The sequence below is a fragment of the Lepidothrix coronata genome, unplaced genomic scaffold (assembly GCF_001604755.1).
Source record: "Lepidothrix coronata isolate B3197 unplaced genomic scaffold, Lepidothrix_coronata-1.0 Scaffold398, whole genome shotgun sequence".
Taxonomy (NCBI): Eukaryota; Metazoa; Chordata; class Aves; order Passeriformes; family Pipridae; genus Lepidothrix; species Lepidothrix coronata.
The window spans coordinates 115,563-135,365 of record NW_016690578.1 but is presented as its reverse complement, the minus strand read 5'-3'; the positions used below and the strand labels follow the sequence as shown (position 1 = coordinate 135,365).

Genomic DNA, 19,803 nt, shown 5'->3' with positions numbered 1-19,803 from the left:
ATCAGTGCCCTCGTCTTCTGATGCACTTTCTATCAGCACACCTGCAAAAGATTAAAGAGCCAAGAGGAAGTGAAAATTAAACCCACACAGGAATTGGGTAGAGATCCAGCTACATCTGACTTTGTAGATTCTGAAAGTTGTGTTTTCAGATGTCTCGTGCCCTGTACAGAATCACAGAAACACAGACAAGGAGAGGTTGCAAGGGACCTCCAGAGATCATTTGGTCCAACCCAGATGGGACACCTGGAGCTGGGTGGCCAGAACCTCCTCCAGGATGGAGACTCCACCACCCCCGCAGGTAACAATGTCTGTAAGACTCAGGGACTGGTTTGGGGCTCAGTGTCCTTGCTACACTTCTCTCTCCATCTTCTTGGAGATGTGCCTTCATCAGGTAAGAGGTAACAGGCCCAAGCTGCAACATGAGAAATTCCCAATAAATGTGTGAAAAAAGGTTTTTGGTAGCTTTTTGCAATGAGGGTGATCAAATGTTAGAACAAGCTGAGATAAAGGAGGTGCAATACAGCAACACGTGGGGCTGGGCTCCAAAGCCATTGTATCAGAAACATCTCTGCAGGAGCTGAGGGTAGAGAAGTCAAGGCCATTTCTGATGAAAGCTCCCTCAGTGCTGTCAGGTTTTGATGGCAGTTGTTTTGAACACTGTCTGGCCCTTGTGGTTGGCCCCACTCCTCCCTGTCTCCTTTACCACTCAGAGGAGGAAGTTCCAGGGTAGTTTGGGTCCTGTGTGCTGGTTTGGGCTGGGGCAGAGTTCCTTTTGTTCCCAGGGGCTGGTGTGGGGCTGTTTGGGATTTGTGCTGAACACAGGGATGATAACAGAGGTGTTTTTGTTATTGCCAGGTGGGGCTTACACAGAGACAAGGCCTTTTCTGCTCCTGGTGCTGCCACTCTGGGGAGGGGGCTGGCGGTGCCTGGGAGGTTTAACTGTCCACCACTGTTCACCTCAGGATGTCCATTCCCTCCCTGGAGGGGTAAGGAAAGGTTTGGGGGTTAAATCTGAGGGAATCTCTAGAGGAGAGAACGAAGAGTTTGTGTTAAAAACCAGGGAATCTGTAGTGGGCTGGAAGGGAAAGGTTTGGGGTTAAAAAGGAGGGGGAAGAGTCGAGAGGAACGGGCAGGGGCTTTTATTACACACAAAAGTCATACCCAATCACCACTGAAATGGACTTTATTGAGCTGCAACACAAATACATTCCCAGCAAGAGGTGCACACAGGACCACCCAAACTGCATCTGGGCTTGGAGGAACACCATCCTCTCAACTCAGGGAGCCAGGGGAGGACATTTGGGATCTCTCCTCGGTGACTGGATCCTCCCGATAAATTCCAGCCACAGAAGATCTCCCTGCCACACTTAGAGACCATTCCAAGGGCTTTTCCCTTGGAAAATGCAAAGGTGAGGTGTGAGTACCTGGGTTGCAGGGAACTGAGGGGAAGGTGGGGAACGAGCAGAGAGCAAACACCTTCAGCTGCTTCTCACTCCAGCCACTGCAGCAAGTGCAGCTTCCCTGGAATGTCATGTCCAAGCCCAACAGGTGAACAAACAGCTACTCCAAGAGTTACTTCCTTTGTACTTGAGGCAGCACAGACCCACCAGGAGGAATGGGAATCCAAGGGCACATCTAGAAATGGTCCTCCCACCTACCACTCTCTCCCCAGTTTTTCCTTCCAGTGGGATGCAGGTGCCACTCCCCAGTGACAATAAAACAGGAGGCTGAGACAACACAGCCCCCAAAGCCTCCCAGGCTCCAGCTGCTGCACAGACCTGTGGCCAGACAGGACCCAAATCCACAGCACAGCCTTGGGGGAGATCCAGCTGCTCATTCCCAACCACAACCAGTGGTTAATTTTCCTTTCTTTTAAATTTTTTGTTTCATTATTCTCTTTAATTTTATTTTCTAATTTTTTTGTTTATTTTTTATTTTCCACTTTATTTATTTTATTTTATTTTATTTTCCATTTTATATTTTTTATTTTATTTTATTTTCCGCGGGTTTTTTTATTATTATTTTTCATTTTAGTTCATGTTTCGTTTCCCCCCTCGAACTTCACGCCAGCGGTCCCGGCGAGATTGACAGACGATCCAGCCAATGGGACCGTGGCACTGCCGATTGGGGCGGGGCGAGCGGCGCGGCGACCAATGGGAGAGCGGTGCGCAGGTCAGGGTAGCCAATGGGCAGGCGTAGGGGGGCCGTGGTGCGGCCAGTTTGAATGGCGGGAGCGGTCGGAGCGGATGGCCGCGGACAGGGGATGAGAGCGATACCAGGATTAGTGGGATTGGGATCGGGATAACGAGACGCGGCCCACGGAGCTGTGCTGGGGCCCGGGGGCTCACGGGGCTCGGTTCCCCCCCGGGCTCTTCCCGCCCCTCCACGATCCCAACCCTTTTCTCTGCCCTTTTCCCTGCAGGAGCCACGAGGCTCAGATCCGGAATTACCAAGGGCCAGACCCGCTGGAGCCCTGGGACAGGTGAGCGCGGGGCCGGCCTTGGTGTTGCCCCATTCCTGGCTCAGGAATTGCCCCGGTTCTGGAATTGCCCCATCTCTGAGATCGCGCCGTCCCTGGCTCCGGAGCTGCCCCATCCCTCTCTCGGGCAGTTCCCTGGCTTGGCGCTGACCCCGGGACGTTTCCAGGTACGCTCAGTGGGCAGAGGGAGGTCTCCCGCTCCAGGAGAAGCAATCCCTCTGGCCCAGGCTCCTGGAGGAGCTGGTGAAGAGGTTCCTGGGCGATACGAGGTACCAGCAGGACCCGCGGTTCGTCAAGTACTGCGTCAAGCTGGTGGGTAAAGCCACGTTTTTTGGGAATTAAACTGTCCTAAAGTATTAATGGGGCGGTTTCTGGTGCTGCAAAGAACTGTGGGAGGAGAGGGAGGGCTCGGGGAAGGGCATGGAATTCAAATTCCCTGCAGAACGTGAGTCTTGCTGAAGGGACAGCGTGTTTTTAAGCTGCATCATTGTACACTGAGAGAGGAATTTTAGCTGCTTTTATCCTTAAAACGTTACACCTCTGTGGGTGTTGGCCTTGAATTTGAGCAGTTGCAGCTCTGAAGCTGTAAAGAATGTAGACAATCCAGAGTGAGAAAGCAGATAAGGAGCAAAACTGCTGTAAACAAGAGGGGCTGTTTTTGAGATTTGCCAGCACCACCCCTCAAAAGACGAATTTAGGCCCCTGAACAGAAGTACCTGAGCAACGAAATATAATATGGACAGAAAAAGAGGATATAAGTCTAAAAGCTTAATGAAAATAAAGTCACCATGTGCCTTTCCCTGCTCTCTGAGTGCATCCTTGGCCCTTGTCACACCTCCCGACGATGAAAACTAAGAAATTGTTGCCTTTTTTTTTTTTTTGCCTTGGATCCTTTTTTTGAAAGTTCTTATGGCTTGTGCTACCTTCTCCTGTGCAGGCAGAGTTCATCTCTCCCCCTGACCAGTATTTTGAGTACCTGCAGGGGGGAGAAATTGGAGCGAAGTCCTCGGATTTCTACGTGGCTTGGGCTCAGCAGCTGCTGAGTGAAGGCAATGTGCAGGGGGCAGGGGCTGTGCTCCAGAAAGGGCTCCACAACCAGGCAGAGCCCCGAGAGAACCTGCAGCAGCTCCACTGGTAACTCTGGGACCTCTTCTCCTCACCCATAATGCTCATTATTACTCCTAATTAACCAGACGTGGCACGTGGTTCGTTACTTTCTCTGCTGGTTGTTTTTACTAAATGTTAGTGAGATGTTTCTCTGCTGGTCAATATTTGTTGGGTGTTTTGGAAGGTATATGGAAAAAACTGGCCCAGAGTGTCTTCAGTGAAATAGGGCCCAGAAAGCAAATCCCTGAGCTCAGAGTCTTGGAGTTTTCAGCATTTAACTGGGAGGAGTTAAATGCAAGAAGCCATGTGAAATGTGATGTAAAATGTAAAACAAACCCCCCACTTTCTCCTCCTGCTGCTCTTTGCAGCCCTTTTTAGTTTTGTAGCTGTGGAGGGAACAGGAGATGTCCATGTACAATAAAAATCCTGGTTGTCACTGTTACTTTTCAGGGCACGATTGCAGCAGGAAATCCAAGGTTCTTGGGAGGTGGGAGGAGAGGGAGGCAGAGGATTTCATGGTAATAACTGGCATTTTTTTGCAATTTAGCTGGTTGCAGAGTTCTGATCCTGGGAATCCTCCTTTGCAAGGTGAGGCTGAAAACACCTGTCTGAGTTGGAACTCCACTAAAGGAATCTTTAACTCAATCAGTTTTGCCGTTGAAGAAAACAAGTTTTCTGCTTCATTTTTCCCCTGTTTTCCTGACCATATTAAAAATTCTTAAGGAGACTGTATTCAAAACAAGTTACTAATTTTCCAGTGCTTCGAGTCAATAAAAATGCATCAGTGAACAAATGATTTCTGCTCATTTAGTGAGTAGAAACATCTATATTATGTTTTCTGTCCCAGGTGCTGCTGCTGTAAAACCACTTTAGACTTTTGATGCTGTGAATCAAATGGCTCCTCAAAAAGAGGGTTCAAATGTTAATCCCTGCAATGATCAGGTAAATTATGAAGAATTTGGGCATTGGGGGAAAGATGCTTCATCAAAAGTTTGGATTGATGAGCTTGACTGAAAAAGAAAGATAAAATACAGGAGTGTGGTGTGTCTTACAGCTGTTCCTGATGTTTTCCTGCTGCGCCACATCTCCAGAGGAATTATGTCATTTTTCTTGGAAGGAATAATATTATCAGTGGATTCTGTGCCAGTCATGCTGCTCGGATTTTATTTTCTTTTTTAGTTTGATGTTTTATCCCCTCTGCTCTGCTTTAGGGTCCTGATGCTGCTGGTTCTCAGCCCTGTGCTACTGGAAAAGAAGTGTAAGTGTCTGGGTGGGGTGTTTTTAAAGCCACACCGTGTGAGAGCGAACTTGCCCCGAGGATAAAATCCAGCAAACCTGACCCTTTCCCGCTTTTTTCCTGCCAGGAGGTACATCACCTACATCTCCAAATCCGAGGTTCTTCCCAAGCCACCTTCTCCTGGCGCTGCTGAGTGTGAGCAGGTCCCGATGTACGCCAAGAACCTGCTGCTGTGTGAGGGCTCTGAGCTCTGCTTCGAGGAGCTGAGAGCCCAGAGACACTTCAGGAGATACGAGCACCTCAGGAGGCAGCAACAACTGGGTATCCCTCTTTTTCCACCTCTCCTTCCTGGCTCAGCTCATCCCCTTTTTGAGCCCAGGTTGTCCTGGTGGTGTTTCTCCCGAGGGACAGTGAGCAATTAGTGCTAAATATTGTGGTGCAGACCAAATATATCTGTGTTTTAAATGCAAGCAGCTTGTGAGGACCACATTGAGAAACCCAGGATTGATTGTTTCATTGAATATCGTTGTTTAATCCTTAGTGGAAGAGGAGAGAGACTTCCTGAGGAAAAAGGAGTTGGCTATGCTGGAACTCCAGGCCCTGCAGAAGAGGCTGGAAGAACTGCAAGAGCTGAGCAAAGACCTGGAGGAAAACAGGCTGAAACCAGGAGCTGAACTGATCCAGAGGGTGGTGAGTGTGTCCTGGGATGGGCATGGGATTTGTCCCACAAAATTGAACTGTGCTTGAGGAACCAGAGTGGATTGTTCACCAAATCTGGAAGTTGTGGCTGCAGTACTGATACAGGCACCTGGAGCAACTTGGAATACTCAGATTTTAGTGGTTACACCCCCAAGTTTGGGTTTGTATCTCTAGAATCCAGTTTTAGAAAGTTCTCCAAAGTGTGAAAAGCTACTCTGGTCGTGCAGAACTGAAGGGCAAATGGCAATGACTGTACCTGGGGGGGATTTGGGTGTCGAAGGACGTTTCTTGGCCGGACTTTGTGGGATGTTTGAGTGTCATTTCTCACCCCTAAAGGTGCTCCCATGTGCCAGGCCCAACACAGCCCTGCCAGGGGACTGCGTGGTACCCACTCCAACCTCAGGTGTGCCCGAGGTGCCAGAGCAGCCCCAGCCCAGTGTTGGCCCAGCCCCTGCTCCCACCCTGCTGCCAGTGAAGCCCCTCGGCCGCCAGGTCCCATCAGCCTCCCTGTGGGAAGGAAGGGAGGAGAAGGACACAACCAGAGCTCAGCCAGAGCTTGGGGAGCTCCAGAAGAGTTTGGTGCACCCTCCCCTCAGTGCTGTCTCAGCTCAGGAACAGGCACATCCCGACTCAGCTCAACAGTGAGTATGAACAGGCTCCTTCCATTTGTGTCCTCAGCGCCTACACTGGTTGGGAATGAACTAAAAAGGAGTCTTTCTACCCCTTCTGAAAAGAAAAAAACAAGCCCACCCACCTGAAGTTGCCTGTGGAAACTGGTATTTGTTAGGCACGGAGCAAACTTAGTCCTCACTGCAGTGATTAATTCCTTTAACCCGCTGTGGTTTAATTATGATAAGAGGGAATTGGGTGTGTAACTGCCTGGCTGTCTCTGGAATAAACACCAGGAATGCCTTGGTCATGCAGATCCCACTCTGAGGTCTCCAGAGAAGGATAAAATTGTTGGTATTTTTCTGCTGCACTTCTGCTGTGGGACTGGGCCAATAGAGGACACAGAACTGGGGGACAGAGGGAGAAACCCAGGCTGGCAAAGGGAGGGTGACTGAGTAGGCTTGGCCAAGTTGGAACCAGTTATTCACTCATATCATGGAATTCCTTGGAGGCAAACTGTGGCCAAGGAGAGTGTTGAATGCATTTTAACCTTTCTAAAGGACTCTGCTGCCTTCCAGGTTTTATATTCACTGGCAGCTGTAGGAGGATCTTTCAGGGGTTGATATTTAATAATATTCTAAAGGACTTCTCTCTTCACTTAAATAGAGGTTAAAATGGGATTTAAACAGCTTTTATTCCAAGCTAATGTTCTCACTCTTTCCTCTGAAGGCACCCTAACAAGAGATCCACTGGATTAACTCCTGCTGTGGATGTAAAAGAAGGTGAGGAGCCCAGTTTGGATGGACACTGATGCTGTTGGTGTGACTGGTCCTGGCTGGGGATCAATAATTGCGTGTGGACACTGGTTCCAGCCCTGGCAAAGGTTTTTGACTTCCCAAGCTCCATCCCTGTGTGTCTGGGCAAGGTCTCTCTCCCTCCCTTCCACGGATCCAACCCCTGTTCCCACCTCCCGTGCAGTTCCTTTCCCGGGGCAGTCGGGAGATCCCTGTTTGTCTGCGCTGGGATAATCATTCCTGTGAATTGCAGACAGGTTCCTCAGGGGCCACCCAGCTGTCCCAGGTCTCCCTTGCCCCTCAGGGTGGTTTCCCTTGGGAATCTACCGTGCAGGTCTCTGAACAAGCCAAAAATCCCTCCCAAAATCCCGCGCTGTCGTTCCCGCCGCTCGCCTCGTTCACTTCTCCTCACTGACATTTTCCTTGCTGCTGGAATGTCCGTAAACAATCCCGGGCTCCTTCAGGAATGATCTGATCTCTGTTGTCCTTTTCAGCCTGTGGAAATGTTTCCCAGGCCACCCCGAACACCTCTCTGGGAAGATGGATGTGGGCGACGCTCTTGAAAGCGCAGCCATTGCCCACAGGGCACACGAAGGAAGCCTTGAGTAAGATCTGGGAATAACATCCTGCTTCCTCTGGAGTTAGTGGGATCTGACCTGGAAATCTGAGTGCTCCACTAGCCAAGGAAGTTCTTTAGTGACGGGCAAGTGCACCGTTCAATCAACGAGGAAAATACAAAACCATCAACCTCCTGTTGGGATGTGGATGACCCAGAACTTTGGGGCAGAAAGAGGTGCTTTAACAGCATCCCAGCAGCCACATCCCAGAAATCCCTGGAGAAGGCTTTAACAGTAGCCACATCCCATAAATTCCTGGAGAAGGCCCTGCCAGGCTTCTTTGGGAGTGTGTTCTCTGAGCTGCTCCTGTCACTGCTGTTTGTAGGCAACAGACCAATTTGGAAGTTGTCAGCTCTTGGTTGATGTTGAGCTGAACAAACCTCTCTGAAAAGAAAACAAAAATAACCCCCCAAAACTTGTGGCATCTGTTAGTTTTTCAAATATCCAAGTTTTCCAAAAATCTGGGAAATTAAAGGAGAATTTGCCCCCTTGGGAGACCTTGGAAGGTGTGTGGTGGCCAAACTGGACCTCCCTGTGTCTGTTCAGTTGTCTGGGGGGGGTTAAATGTATCTGGGAGGAACAATTGTTACTGGCATTTGATAAATGATAAGACCATTATAATTAATTACCTTTTGAGACTGTTATAATTAATTGGCATTCGATTTGTCTACAACACAATGGAAGAAGCTCTGAAAATTTCTTTTGCTGGGAATGTTATTCCTGTAGGGAGTTTTTTTTTCTTCACTTTTTTTTCCCCTTCATTTATTCTTTATTTTCCCTTCATGTTCCCTTCCATTTTTCTTCATTTATTAGACTTTTTCATGGATATATTTTAAATGCCCATCTTGCCTCAACCATCACCCCTGGAAAGCAGCAACGACGAACTGGAAGCCCTTTGCAGGAAAAATGGTGTGTGCTATTTCTTTTCCCAATCCATGCTATTCCATCCTTTATTTCCCATTTCCACGTCCCATCAGTCCTTGCTGTGAGAGTCAGGACAGGCTGAAACCCAAGGTTTTACAAGAGTGAGCACAGAGAGATTTCTCAAGTGGCTTTGGGCTGGAAAAATCTGATTTTCAAGCATTTATTGGAAAGGGGATTTGAGTGGGAATTCTGCAGGTGGAGGGGCCTGGGTAGGGGGGGAAATGGGGCTGTTGAAATAATCTTTGTTGGGTGAAGATAACATTGGTTTTCTCTTATTTTTCAGAGCTTGATGGATGTTTGAAAGCTGATGGTGCTGTCCCTGCCACTCCTGCATTTTCCATCTTTCAGGATGAGAACAAAAAGGAGAACAGCAGGTGAGGCGGGAAAAAGGAACAGCTGAGCTGAGCTCATGAAAAATTCCATCTGGGATTGATTCCATTCCATAGAACTTTGCCATGGCTGTGATTCCAGTCGGGATTGGCTTGGATACAACTGGTAGGAGCTGTGTGGAGAGTGGCAGGAGAAAAGCTGTAGTTGCTACCCTGGAATTGCCCAACTTCCCTGCTTGGACAGTGCTTGGGAGGCTTCATTTTCTGGGGAATTTGGGGTTAACTCATTTCTTTGAGCTGCTGCAGCTTCTCCAAGGAGCTGCAAACGGGACTCTTGAAAATAGAAATATAAAAAACTGAAGTTAAACCAAACAAAGTGTCCTTTGATCAGTGTGCCTGGGAAAGCTCCTGGGAAGAGGAGTTCTAAAATTCCTGTTTTTCAGGATCCCTCAGCTCAAGAACAAGGCAGAGGAGTCCAGGAGTCTTGCAGAAGGTTCCTTGACTGACTGTGCAGCAGAAGTGAGTGGTGATCCTGCAGGGATTGGCTTTGGAAGTGGGTTATGGAGTTATGGGGGTTATCAGATTTACCTTTTGTCCTCTCCTAGTCCCACAATATTCTTGGGAAGGATGCCAGACTGAAGTCTGGATGCCCTTTCCCACTCCCCGCTGATGGGATGAGCTTTTCTGGATTGTTAATTCTCATAAAACTTCTGGTTTGGGAACTGGGGAGCAGTTTGGTCCCCCCATCCCTTACTGAGACTGGGGACACCCCAGTGACCAGTGACGTCTCACTGTCTCTCCACAGGGAGGCATCATCAGGGGAGAGACGAATGGCCAGGTGGGTGCCAGGAGTTGTTCTGGGCCCAGACCCTCCTCTCTCATGGCCACGACCGTCCAAGGCACCCCAATGCACCCCAGTGTTTCCTGGGGAGGCCTCTTTCTCCGGGCCCCCACTGTAATCCCATGCATCCCAGTACACCCCAGTATACACTCAGGACATCATTTCCCATCCATTTCCTCCCTGCTTTTCCCCCAGTCCTTTCCCTTTCCCATTGCCCAGGACAGTGGTGTCCCCAAATCCCCCTCCTTGACACCCCATCCAATTCCTCAATTTTTGTTCCCTCTGCCCCTTCTGCCTTCCCGTGCTACCCATGTCCCCTGTCATGGCCACAGCGCTCCAGGGCATCCCAGTATGCCCCAGTATGTAGCGTGGAGGGTACTTTACATGGTAAAAAAGGATGTACGCTCTTCTGAGGTGGTGATCAAAGAGAGTTTATTTCAAATTTGGCACTTCCCTTTATACCCTGATATCATGTGACCTTCTAACCAGTAGGGTTATCCATTTAGACTCATGCTCCTTTGGGTTTCTCTGCCCCGGCACGTCCCCCGTGCCTTGGACACGTCTCCTACATCACCCCCCTCTCAATTATTTCAGAAGGTCACAAAAACAGTGTAATAACAACAGTGCAAACAATCGGAACAATACATTGTAAACTACTAAAGCTTGCAATGACCCAGCACATCGCTTGCTTGGCCTCTTATAGATCTATGGTAAACCTTGTAAAACTTTCTTATATTCCTAAAGGGTACTGCAACTTACAGAAATAACTGGGGCAATATAGACCAGTACAGACCAGTATGGACCAGTATGGGGTGGTATGGGGCAATATAGACTAGTACAGACCAGTATGGACCAGTATAAACCAGTATGGACTGGTATGGGGTGGTGTGAACCAATATGGACCGGTGTGGACTGGTGTGGAGTGCTGTGGATGAGTATAAACCAGTATGGACTGGTATAAACTAGTACAGACCAGTATGGGGCGGTTTGGGGCAGTACAGACCAGTCTAGACCAGTGTGGATCAGTATGGACTGGTATGGACCAGTATGGACTGGTATGAACTGATAGGGATGAGTATAAACCAGTATAGGCCAGTATGGACTGCTGTGGGCCAATATGGACCAGTATAAACCAGTATGGACCAGTAGAGACCAGTATAGGGCAGTATGAACCAGTACAAACCAGTATGGGCCAGTACAGACCAGTATGGATCAGTAGGGACTAATATGGACCAGTATAAACCAGTATGGAGCAGTATAGACTAGTATGGAGCAGTATGGACTGCTATGGACTAGTATGAACCAGTATAGGCCAGTACAGACCAGTATGAACCAGTATAGACCAGTACAGACTAGTATGGACCTGTATAAACCAGTATGAACTAGTACAGGACAGTATAGACCAGTATGGACCAGTATAAACCAGTCTGAACCAGTACAGACCAGTATGGACCACTACAAACCAGTACAGACCAGTNGGCTGAGTGCCCCCAGCTCCCTCAGCTCTTCATAGGACTTGCACTCCAGACCCTTCCCCAGCTCCATTCCCTTCTCTGGACATGCTCCAGCCCCTCAATGTCTCTCCTGCACTGAGGGGCCCAGAACTGGGCACAGCACTGGAGGGGCCCTAGCAGGGCCCAGCACAGAGGGACAGTCCCTGCCCTCAGGTCTGCTGTGGATGGGGGGTCATGCTGTGTATTGCAAAGCCTGATTCCACTGGCATTGCTCAGAGGGGCAGACTGCTCTGTGCTACCTCCCGTGATAGCAATCGAGGGGATAGCAAAATCTCCCAGTCCTTATTATAAGGAAAAATGGAGTGTTCTTGAAAAGCTGGAATAAAGTTATAATTAGCTTAGTAGTAGAGAGTGGAAAGTTAGTGGTTATGCAACCTTCGACCACAGGAAAACAGAGTTTGCTTGGGAACAGAAGAAGCAATCTGCTGCAGGGAGAGGATGGCCCCATTTTGAAGGATGTGACAGCCCCCATTTTGAAGGATGTGACAGCCCCCACAGTGAAAGGCATAGTTGGATAAAACAAAAAGGGAGGGGAAGGCCAGCGTGCAGTGGGGAGGGTGTAGCTGGGGCGTGGTGGAGTCTGTAACCCCGGAGTACCTTGGCCAAAGGAGAAACAGGGAGGGACCTGCATTTCGGGTGAGATGGGATAAAAGGGGGGGGGTGTCCCCTGCCCAGTGGAGAGACCTCACTGGGGTTTGTCCGGTGAACTCTCTCTTTTATTCCAATACAAGTTTTTCTTTAGTTTGCTGCTCTGTCTCCAGGTTAACCATGAGGCTCCCAACACCAGAATTTTGGGAATATTATCTCAACCCATGACCCTTTTGCTGTATTTTCTCTCCCCTGTTCAGGTGTGGAGGGCAGTGATCAAGTGGCTTTGGTGGGTGCCTGGCACCCAGTCAGGGTCAACCCACCACACACCCATCTGGGGAGCTTTTGGGCTGAGTGACAGCAATTTAGGCAGCTCCTGCATTCAGAAATACCCATTTCAGGATCTCTGAGGATCAGAAAAAAAGGTGTAGGGAACTTCTTGGCTCAAAACCAGCAATTTCTGCTTTTTTAGGGGCTCAGAAACCCCCACTCAGGAGCTTTTAGTCTCAGATACTGCAAGTTTGGGAACTTTTGATCTCAGAAGCAGTGATTTAGGAAGCTTTGAGGCTCAGAACCATCCCTTTAAGGAGCTTTTGGTGTCCCAAACCCTGATTTAGGGAGATTTGGGGTTGAAAAACACCAATTTAGGGAAATTTGGGGTTGAGAAACACCAATTTAAGGAGCATTTGACTCAAAACCACTCATTTAGGGAGATGTTGGCATTAGAATTTCTGTTTTAGGCAGTTATTGAGCTCAGAAATTTCCATTTAGGGAAATTGAGCTCAGAAACATTATTGAGCTCAGAAATACTAACCTAGGGAGCTCTTGGGGCCTGAAACAGCAATTCAGGGTGCCTTTGGGTCCAGAAACACTGATTTAGGGAGCCTTGGGGCTCAGAATACACCACTTTAGGGAACCTTGGGCCTAAGAAACCTCAATTTGGGACAACTGAGGCTTAGAGAAACTGTTGTCGGGAGCTTTGGGTCAGGGAGAGCAATCTGGGGAGAGTTTTGGCTGAGAAAGAGCGACTGAAAGAGCTTCTGGACTGCAAAAGACCAATTCGAGCAGATTTCAGGCTCCGTAGCCCCCACTTAGGCGGCTCTGGAGCTCCAACCCAGCGCTTTAGGGAGCTCTGGGTGCAGAAACATGAGCTGCGGGAGCAGCAGCAGCCCAGCAGGGCAGAGGTGGGACGAGGGGCTGCACTCACCGGGCCGGGCTCGGGCACCGGTGTCTCCGCGGCGGGAGGAGAGGGCCCGGCGGCTGCTCCCGGTCAAAGCCCGCTCCCGATCCACCCCGCGGGCTCCACCGCCACCCGAACACCCTCCCCACCCAACGCTCGGGTTCCCTCCGGCTTTCTCGGAAACCACGAGCGAAAATGCTGCGGGCGGGGGGCAGTTCGCGGGGTGGGAGAGGAACCGGAGCCCCGGGGAGAGGAAAAGGGGGCACGGGGATCGAGTTTGGGGGTTCGGGGCTCTGGAACCCCAATTTCAGGAACTTCGTGGCTTAGACACCTCTGTTTTGGCGGGTTTGGGGCAATAACAGTCAATTCAGGAGCTTTGGGGCTAAGAAAAAGCGACTGGGGGGGCTTTGGGGTTGCAGAACAACGATTTCAGGAGCTTTTTGGCTCAGGAAAAAACCTCTTGGGGAGCTCTGGGTCTCAGAAACACCAATTTAGCAAGCTTTGGGGTCAATAAAAAGAAAATGTAGGGATATTTTGAGCTCAGAAACAGCAATTTAGAGAGATTTGGGACTCAGAATCACTCATTTAAGGGCATTTTAGGGTCCAAAACACTGATTTAGGGAGCTTTGGGGTTGAGAAACAGGCATTCCAGGAGGATTTGGGCAATTTAGGTTGCATTTGGGTTCAGAAAGAATGATTTAGGGAGCCCTGGTGCTCCAAAACACCAATTTAGGGAACCTTGGGCCTAAGAAACCCCAATTTGGGGAGGTTGAGGCTCAAAAAACCTGATATCAGGAGCTTTGGGTCCAGGGATAGCGATTTGGGGATATTTTCAGCTCAGAAAGAGTGATTGAAAGAGCTTTTGGGCTCCAAAAGACCAATTGAAGCAGATTTTGGGCTCAGTAGCCCCCATTTAGGCAGCTTTGGAGCTCCAAACCAGCGATTTAGGGAGCTTGTGTGCTCATGAATTTTGGGAGCAGCAGTAGGAACACGGAGGAGTGGTGGGAGCGAGGGGCTGGCACTTGCTGGGACAGGGTTGGAACAAGTGGCTCGGCGGCTCCTCCGGGTGTGAGCAGAGGAGCCACGGAGAGAGGCTGCCCTGGCCCTGGGGCAGCAGGAGCTGCCTGAGCTGATGATCTCCTGAGTTTTCCAGACACAGAGTCCCTGTCCCTGACCTCCATTGCCTCCATTTCATGCTGCAGGGCCAGACCTGACTGTGCTGCTCAGCTGGGCCGGGGCAGGGCAGGGATTTGGGCTTAATGGGGTGAAAAAAACATGGAAAGAGCTCTCAGGAGCACAGTGGGAGAACATTTCCACGGGTGGGATCTGGATGGCTGCTGCACTGCGTTCCAGGGCACCTCCTGGGGCCAGACCACATCTAAGGCTGCTACTGAGTTGTGAGGGATGTGACAGATGTGACCCCACAGCCACCTCCCAGCCAGGGGCTCCTGCTGCCCATGAGATCCTGAGGCACAGCCGACTCCTCACAGCATTCCCACCCCTCTTCTCCTTATGTCCCATGGGCTGAGCAGATACAGGTCAGCTCACATTCCTCTCCCAACACCTTGTGCCTGCTCTGGGCCCTCCAGGTCCTTGTCCTGCTCCCCAGGGGAGTGTGGGAGTGTTGAGAATGTCTGATTCATGTTTAAGTTGGGGGCTGGCTGTGTGGGGGGCGGGTAGGATGACAGCTGGAAAAAGCCATTAAAGAAATTGGATGTTGCTTCCTACCCTTTGTGTCAAGCCTTCATTATCCTTCCTTAGCTTGGCCCTCCATCCCCTGCACTCCCTGGGCTCACTGTGTTGGGAAGTGCTCGTGCTGCTGGAAGACTGAGATGATTTTTAGGGTGTTTGCACCTCCTGTGATTTCCTGCTGCACAGTGGCAAATACACTGACTGCCTGGTTTCAACAAAGGCAGGAAACAGCAGCCAAAGTGCAACCCAGAGCAGAGCAGCTGAATTACCCAGCGAGCTCTACACAAAGTCTCAGGGCAGAGTCCTGGGAATCCTGGATTTTAAGTGAATGAGCATTTCCAGCAGCAGCAAAGCTGGGCCCTGGGTTCAGAACCAGAGCCTCCAACCTGTCTGTTCTACACCCTCCATGTAATTTCCCAGGAACTGTTAACAATAGACCATTTGCAGCAGCTGCCCAGAGCACACCTGACCCCTCAGGCTGTAGTTATGGGTGATGTTAACTCCCCTCCAGGGAGTCATTAGCACCTCCACACCCAGCCTGAGAGGTCATGGCTGCTAACAGGCCACCAAGGACTCCAAAAATATCTCAAGACTCACAATCACCCATTGTGGAACTCCCCACCCTGGGGGAGGTACTGGGCATTCCCACTGGAACCTGAGGGTATATAATCTTGGGGTCTTGGGACTTCTGGCCCACTCGTTGGATCCAGAGGAGGACCAAAACCTCGACCAGACTGTGACCACCACTCTCACCAACAGGTTAACCTTTCCTCTTATTTTGGACTCAGGGGGACCACATGGGGCTCAGCACGGGGGCCAACAAACACCATTCTGTTCGTGCCCCAGGCTGCTGGGTTATACATCTGGGTTTTGTGGGTTAAAATCAATTGTTTGTCCACATAATTGTACTTATTGTATTATTTTTATTAAATTGTAACTCTGATTTATATTCTGACTTGGATTAATTTCTCCGGTTTACCTTTAAACCAGCAGAATCTCTTAAGAAAAAAGGGAGAGACACAGTAATATGTATTTCTGATGAGCATTCCCAAATAAAGAACATCTTGCAGTTTCCCTGAACAACCAAAATCACAACTAAGAATTAAAAGGAATTAAAAATCCAACAAAGATCTGATGCCAACAAGAGGCCTTTGTTTCCAAGACCAGTTGTCTTTCCTGCTATGGAACTGAGATTTTTTCTTGATGCAGATGCACCACAATTACCACTGATGGGCTCTGCTGTTAATTGTTTCTGCAGGGAGGTCAATGGCTCAGCAGATGGGGAGTTAAAGTGTTCATAACTCAGGCCAGCCCTTCTGAGGAGCAGGAAGAGTGCTGAAGGAGGGAAGCTGCTACTGCTGTTCCCCAAGTTCGTCTCAGGATCTTGTTTGTGCCTGGAGTTATGAAGCCTTTCCCTCTCCAAGGGTTAAAATGCAGTTTAAAATAAGATTTATGAACTCACAGAATCACAGACTGCCCTGAGCTGAAAGGGAGCCACAAGGATCATTGAGTCTAACTTCCTTCCTTTCATGGGACACCCCAACAATCCCACCATGTGCCTGAGAGCGCTGTCCCAGCACTCCTTGAACTGGGAAGAAGGAAATAAGGCTGCACAGTGAGAATCCTAACACTGGTGAGGGAGGGAAGCCAAGGAGCAGCAGTGAGGTGTGTGCAGTGCCCTTGCAGGCTGCCCTGCACACTCCCAGAGGGCAGCACTCTGCCAGGCGCTCCCGACGCTGCCCTTCACACTCCCAGGGCACTGGTGCTCCGAGCGGTGCTGTGCACACCCCTCCCAGCCTGGCACACTCACAGCCTGCCTGCGGTGCCCGGCTGGCACAGCGTGCCCAAGCTCACAGCCCCGCTCTGCACACACACCCTGCTCGCAGGCTCACACCCGTGCCCAGCACACCTGCACCCAGCACACCTGCGCCCAGCACACCTGCACCCAGCACACCTGTGTCCAGCACACCTGCTCCCAGCACACCTGCTCCCAGCACACCTGCACCCAGCACACCTGCACCCAGCACACCTGTGCCCAGCACACCTGCGCCCAGCACACCTGCACCCAGCACACCTGTGCCCAGCACACCTGCCCCACCCAGCACACCAGGGCCCTGAAGGTGCACAGGGCTGTTGGCGACAGTGCCCCGCACGCCCCTGCTTGCAGGAGCACACAGGTCCCCTGGGTGCCCCCCCCACACATCCCCTCACCCAAGTGCTGCGCTTGCCCCCGTGCCCTGCACACCCAGGGCCCATTTGCAGGTGCCACAGGCTCCCAGCAGGACCCTGCACGGGCCTCCTGTTCCCACCAGCATCGCCAGCACGGCAGTGCCCGCGTGGCACCTGCTCCCGAGCATCACCCTCAGCCTGGACCCTGCACACACATCCTGCTGCCACAGCACCCTGCTCTCCCTGGCACCTGCACACAGCCCTGCAGGGATGGGGGCTCAACTGGCAGCACTAGCTCAGGGCAGTGCCTGTACTTAAACCTGTTAAGCGGCCACTTTATTTTTGTAGAACACTTGGATAAAAAAGAAGGAGTGCCTGGAGGGAGGGGAGAGACTGTTTTGCCCTGTGCTTTCTCCAGCACTTTATGCTGGAAGGACATTCCCCCCCACCCCTTCCTGCCTGAGCCAGGGCTCTGGGCACAGCAGGGGCTACAAGTCTACAAATGCTGGGGGTGCCCAGGGCCAGTTCCAGTCCTCTCCGCTGCCCATGGGGTGCCGGGTGTGGCCCTTTGTGATGCAGGTGCCTTTCAGGGCCCTTTGTGATGCGGGACATTGGTGGTGCCTGGAGAGCCTTGTGAGGTCACAGAGCCCCGCCCTGCCCTGGGGGTATCTAAGGGGCACAGAGCCCTGGGGTGCCCCCTGCCAGGAGAGCCGCGCTCTTAGGAGGAAGCAGCTCCCTGCATCCCTCTCGAGCAGAGGACGACAGAGATGGATGAGGACAAGGGCACCCCGAACTCCCAGCCCCCCAGCCCCTTGCCCAGCTGGCTGCAAGACCAGGCACTCAGCGGGCAGTGGCTGGGGGCAGTGGGTGGCTCAGACCTGCCACTGTTGGAGACTGAGGAGGGGGCCTTTGCCCACGTGGATGATGACTGGAAATATGACACCCAACAAGACCTTTCCCAATGCGCAGATGTTACCGCATGGGAAGAAGACATGACACTCCAAGAGCTCTACCGATGGGAAGAAGAAGTGAGAGTCCAACAACGTTCCCAACGGGGAGCCAGAAGACACCGAGAGCTCTACGAATTTGAAGAAGATGTGAGAGTCCGAGAACTTTCCGAATGGCGGGATGGGAGACACCCAGAGCTGTACCAACGGGAAGAAACCGTGAGACGCCAGGAGCTGTACGAATGGGAAGAAGATGGTGTGAGATACCAGGAGCTGACCCAATGGGAAGAACATGTGACAGTGCAAGTGGTGTCCCAAAGGGAAGAAGAGACATATCAAGAGCTGTCCCAATGGGGAGATTTGAGAGGTCAAGAATTTTCCCAATGGGGACATGTGGCAGTCCGAGAGCTGTCCCAGCGGGAAGGTGAGAGATACCATGACCTGCCTCAGTGGGAAGAAGATGTGCAAGGGCATGGACCGTACCAATGGAAAGACAAGAGAGACCCAGAGCTCTCCCAAGTGGGAGACAAAGCAGACAAGGAGCAATCTCAGGAAGAAGACTACAGTGCCCAAGAGCTGCCCCAAAGGGAAGACAGGAGTGAGAAAAAGCTGTCCCAGTGGGGAGATGATGTCGGTTACAGCACCTGGGACAAACCCTGGCACCCGCTGAACGCTGGGGACCCCCAGACTGTTCCCCAGGAGGGGCCCAGTGTGGGCACAGAGGTGGCGGCAGAGGCAGCCCGTGACCTGCCCAGTCCAGCTCCTGCCCCGGTGAGTGCCACGGACACTGAGCCAGCAGCTGCTGCCCTGGCCGGAGCTGCTGAGGAGGAGGAGCCTCAGGGGCCTCTGGCTCCTCTTGAGGAAGAGGCAGAAGGTTCTCCAGCCTTCGGAGAGCAGGTGCCATGGGCAGGGACACAGAGCCCGGTCCCTGCCCCACACAGCCCCTCAGAGGGCAGCGAGGCCCTGCTGGACACAAAGCAACACATCACATGTGGGATCGTGAGGAAGGCTGTGCTTGTGATCCAGGGATCCATCCAGGAGCCAGAGGAACAGAGAGACCTGGAACAAACCAGGAATGCAGACATGCAAGAAACCGTAAGAGCACCAGAGTCAGAGAGCCACATGTCTGCCTCGCACATCCCCTCAGAGGGCAGTGAAGCCCTGCTGGACACAAAGCAGTACATCACATGTGGGATCGTGAGGAAGGCTGAGCTTGTGATCGAGGGATCCAGTCAGGAGCTGGAGGAACAGAGAGAGCTGGAACAAACTACGGCTACAGAAATGGTACCATTACTTACAGCAGAAAGGACAGAGAGCCCAGTCCCTGCCCCACAGAGCCCCCCAGACAGCACCCAGGATCTGCTGGACATGGCCTTTTGCCTCTTCAGGGAGATCAGGAGGAAGGCTGAGCGTGTGCTTAGCTGCTGGCCGGAGGAACGGAGGGTCCCAGAACAAAGCACGGCTACAGAAATGATAACAACAATTCCAGCAGAAAGGACAGAGAGCCCGGTCCCTGCCCCACAGAGCCCCTCAGAGGGCAGCAAGGCCCTGCTGGACACAGACCAGTCCATCACCCATGAGATCCTGAGTGAGCCTGAGCTTGAGATCCAGGGATCTGGCCAGGAGCCAGAGGAAGAGAGAAACCTGGAACAAACCATGGATACAGACACAGTAACAACAGTTCCAACAGAAAGGACAGAGAGCCCAGTCCCTGCCCCACAAAGCCCCTGCTCCCCCAGCAGCCCCTCACCTTCCCAGGTGAAAGCCCAGGCCCTCAGCGAGCAGGAGGTGGGAGCAGGAGGGGACTCAGTCCTGGCAGTGCAAGACACTGACGAGGGGCCCTTCCCTGGGGAGGGCATAGACTGGAAATACTACGTTGATCAAGACATTTCCCAGTGGGAAGATGAGGGAGACCAAGAGTTGTCCCAAGAAGACATCAACACATACCAAGAAGTGTCCCAGGGGGAAGACTGCATTGAGCAGGAGCTGTTCCCTGGAGAAGTCAAGAGCTACCAGGAATTGTCTGACTGGGAAGAATACAGCGAGGAAGAGGAGCCCCAAGGAGAAGTGAAGAGCT

The 19,803-nt window shown here is 51.5% G+C and overlaps 2 protein-coding genes across 2 annotated transcripts in view; both read left to right on the top strand.

Moving 5' to 3' along the window:
- Positions 1–2,177: 2,177 nt before the first annotated feature.
- Positions 2,178–10,113, top strand: LOC108509743. The gene is made up of 13 exons (XM_017839310.1): positions 2,178–2,482; positions 2,647–2,791; positions 3,417–3,613; positions 4,134–4,174; positions 4,434–4,528; positions 4,798–4,844; positions 4,951–5,144; positions 5,365–5,513; positions 5,859–6,163; positions 6,861–6,913; positions 8,750–8,840; positions 9,239–9,314; positions 9,601–10,113. The coding sequence occupies exons 5-13, from the start codon at positions 4,481–4,483 to the stop codon at positions 10,111–10,113; spliced, it is 1,476 nt and encodes a 491-aa protein (XP_017694799.1). The 5' UTR covers positions 2,178–2,482; positions 2,647–2,791; positions 3,417–3,613; positions 4,134–4,174; positions 4,434–4,480.
- A 7,351-nt stretch (positions 10,114–17,464) lies between these two features.
- Positions 17,465–19,803, top strand: part of LOC108509742 — a 24,100-nt gene continuing 21,761 nt past the window's right edge. Inside the window, exons 1-2 of the mRNA XM_017839309.1 lie at positions 17,465–18,028; positions 18,296–19,800. Of these exons, the coding sequence (XP_017694798.1) occupies positions 17,547–18,028; positions 18,296–19,800 (1,987 nt within the window). The 5' untranslated portion in view covers positions 17,465–17,546. The remainder of the gene's footprint in view (positions 18,029–18,295; positions 19,801–19,803) is intronic.

Bases quoted from the DNA above. Each gene is read 5' to 3' on its own strand.
- LOC108509743 (XM_017839310.1), top strand. From the start codon at position 4,481: ATGGCTCCTCAAAAAGAGGGTTCAAATGTTAATCCCTGCAATGATCAG. The intron at 5,514-5,858 runs GTGAGTGTGTCC...TCACCCCTAAAG, and splicing joins CTGAACTGATCCAGAGGGTG to GTGCTCCCATGTGCCAGGCC. The intron at 8,841-9,238 runs GTGAGGCGGGAA...CCTGTTTTTCAG, and splicing joins AACAAAAAGGAGAACAGCAG to GATCCCTCAGCTCAAGAACA.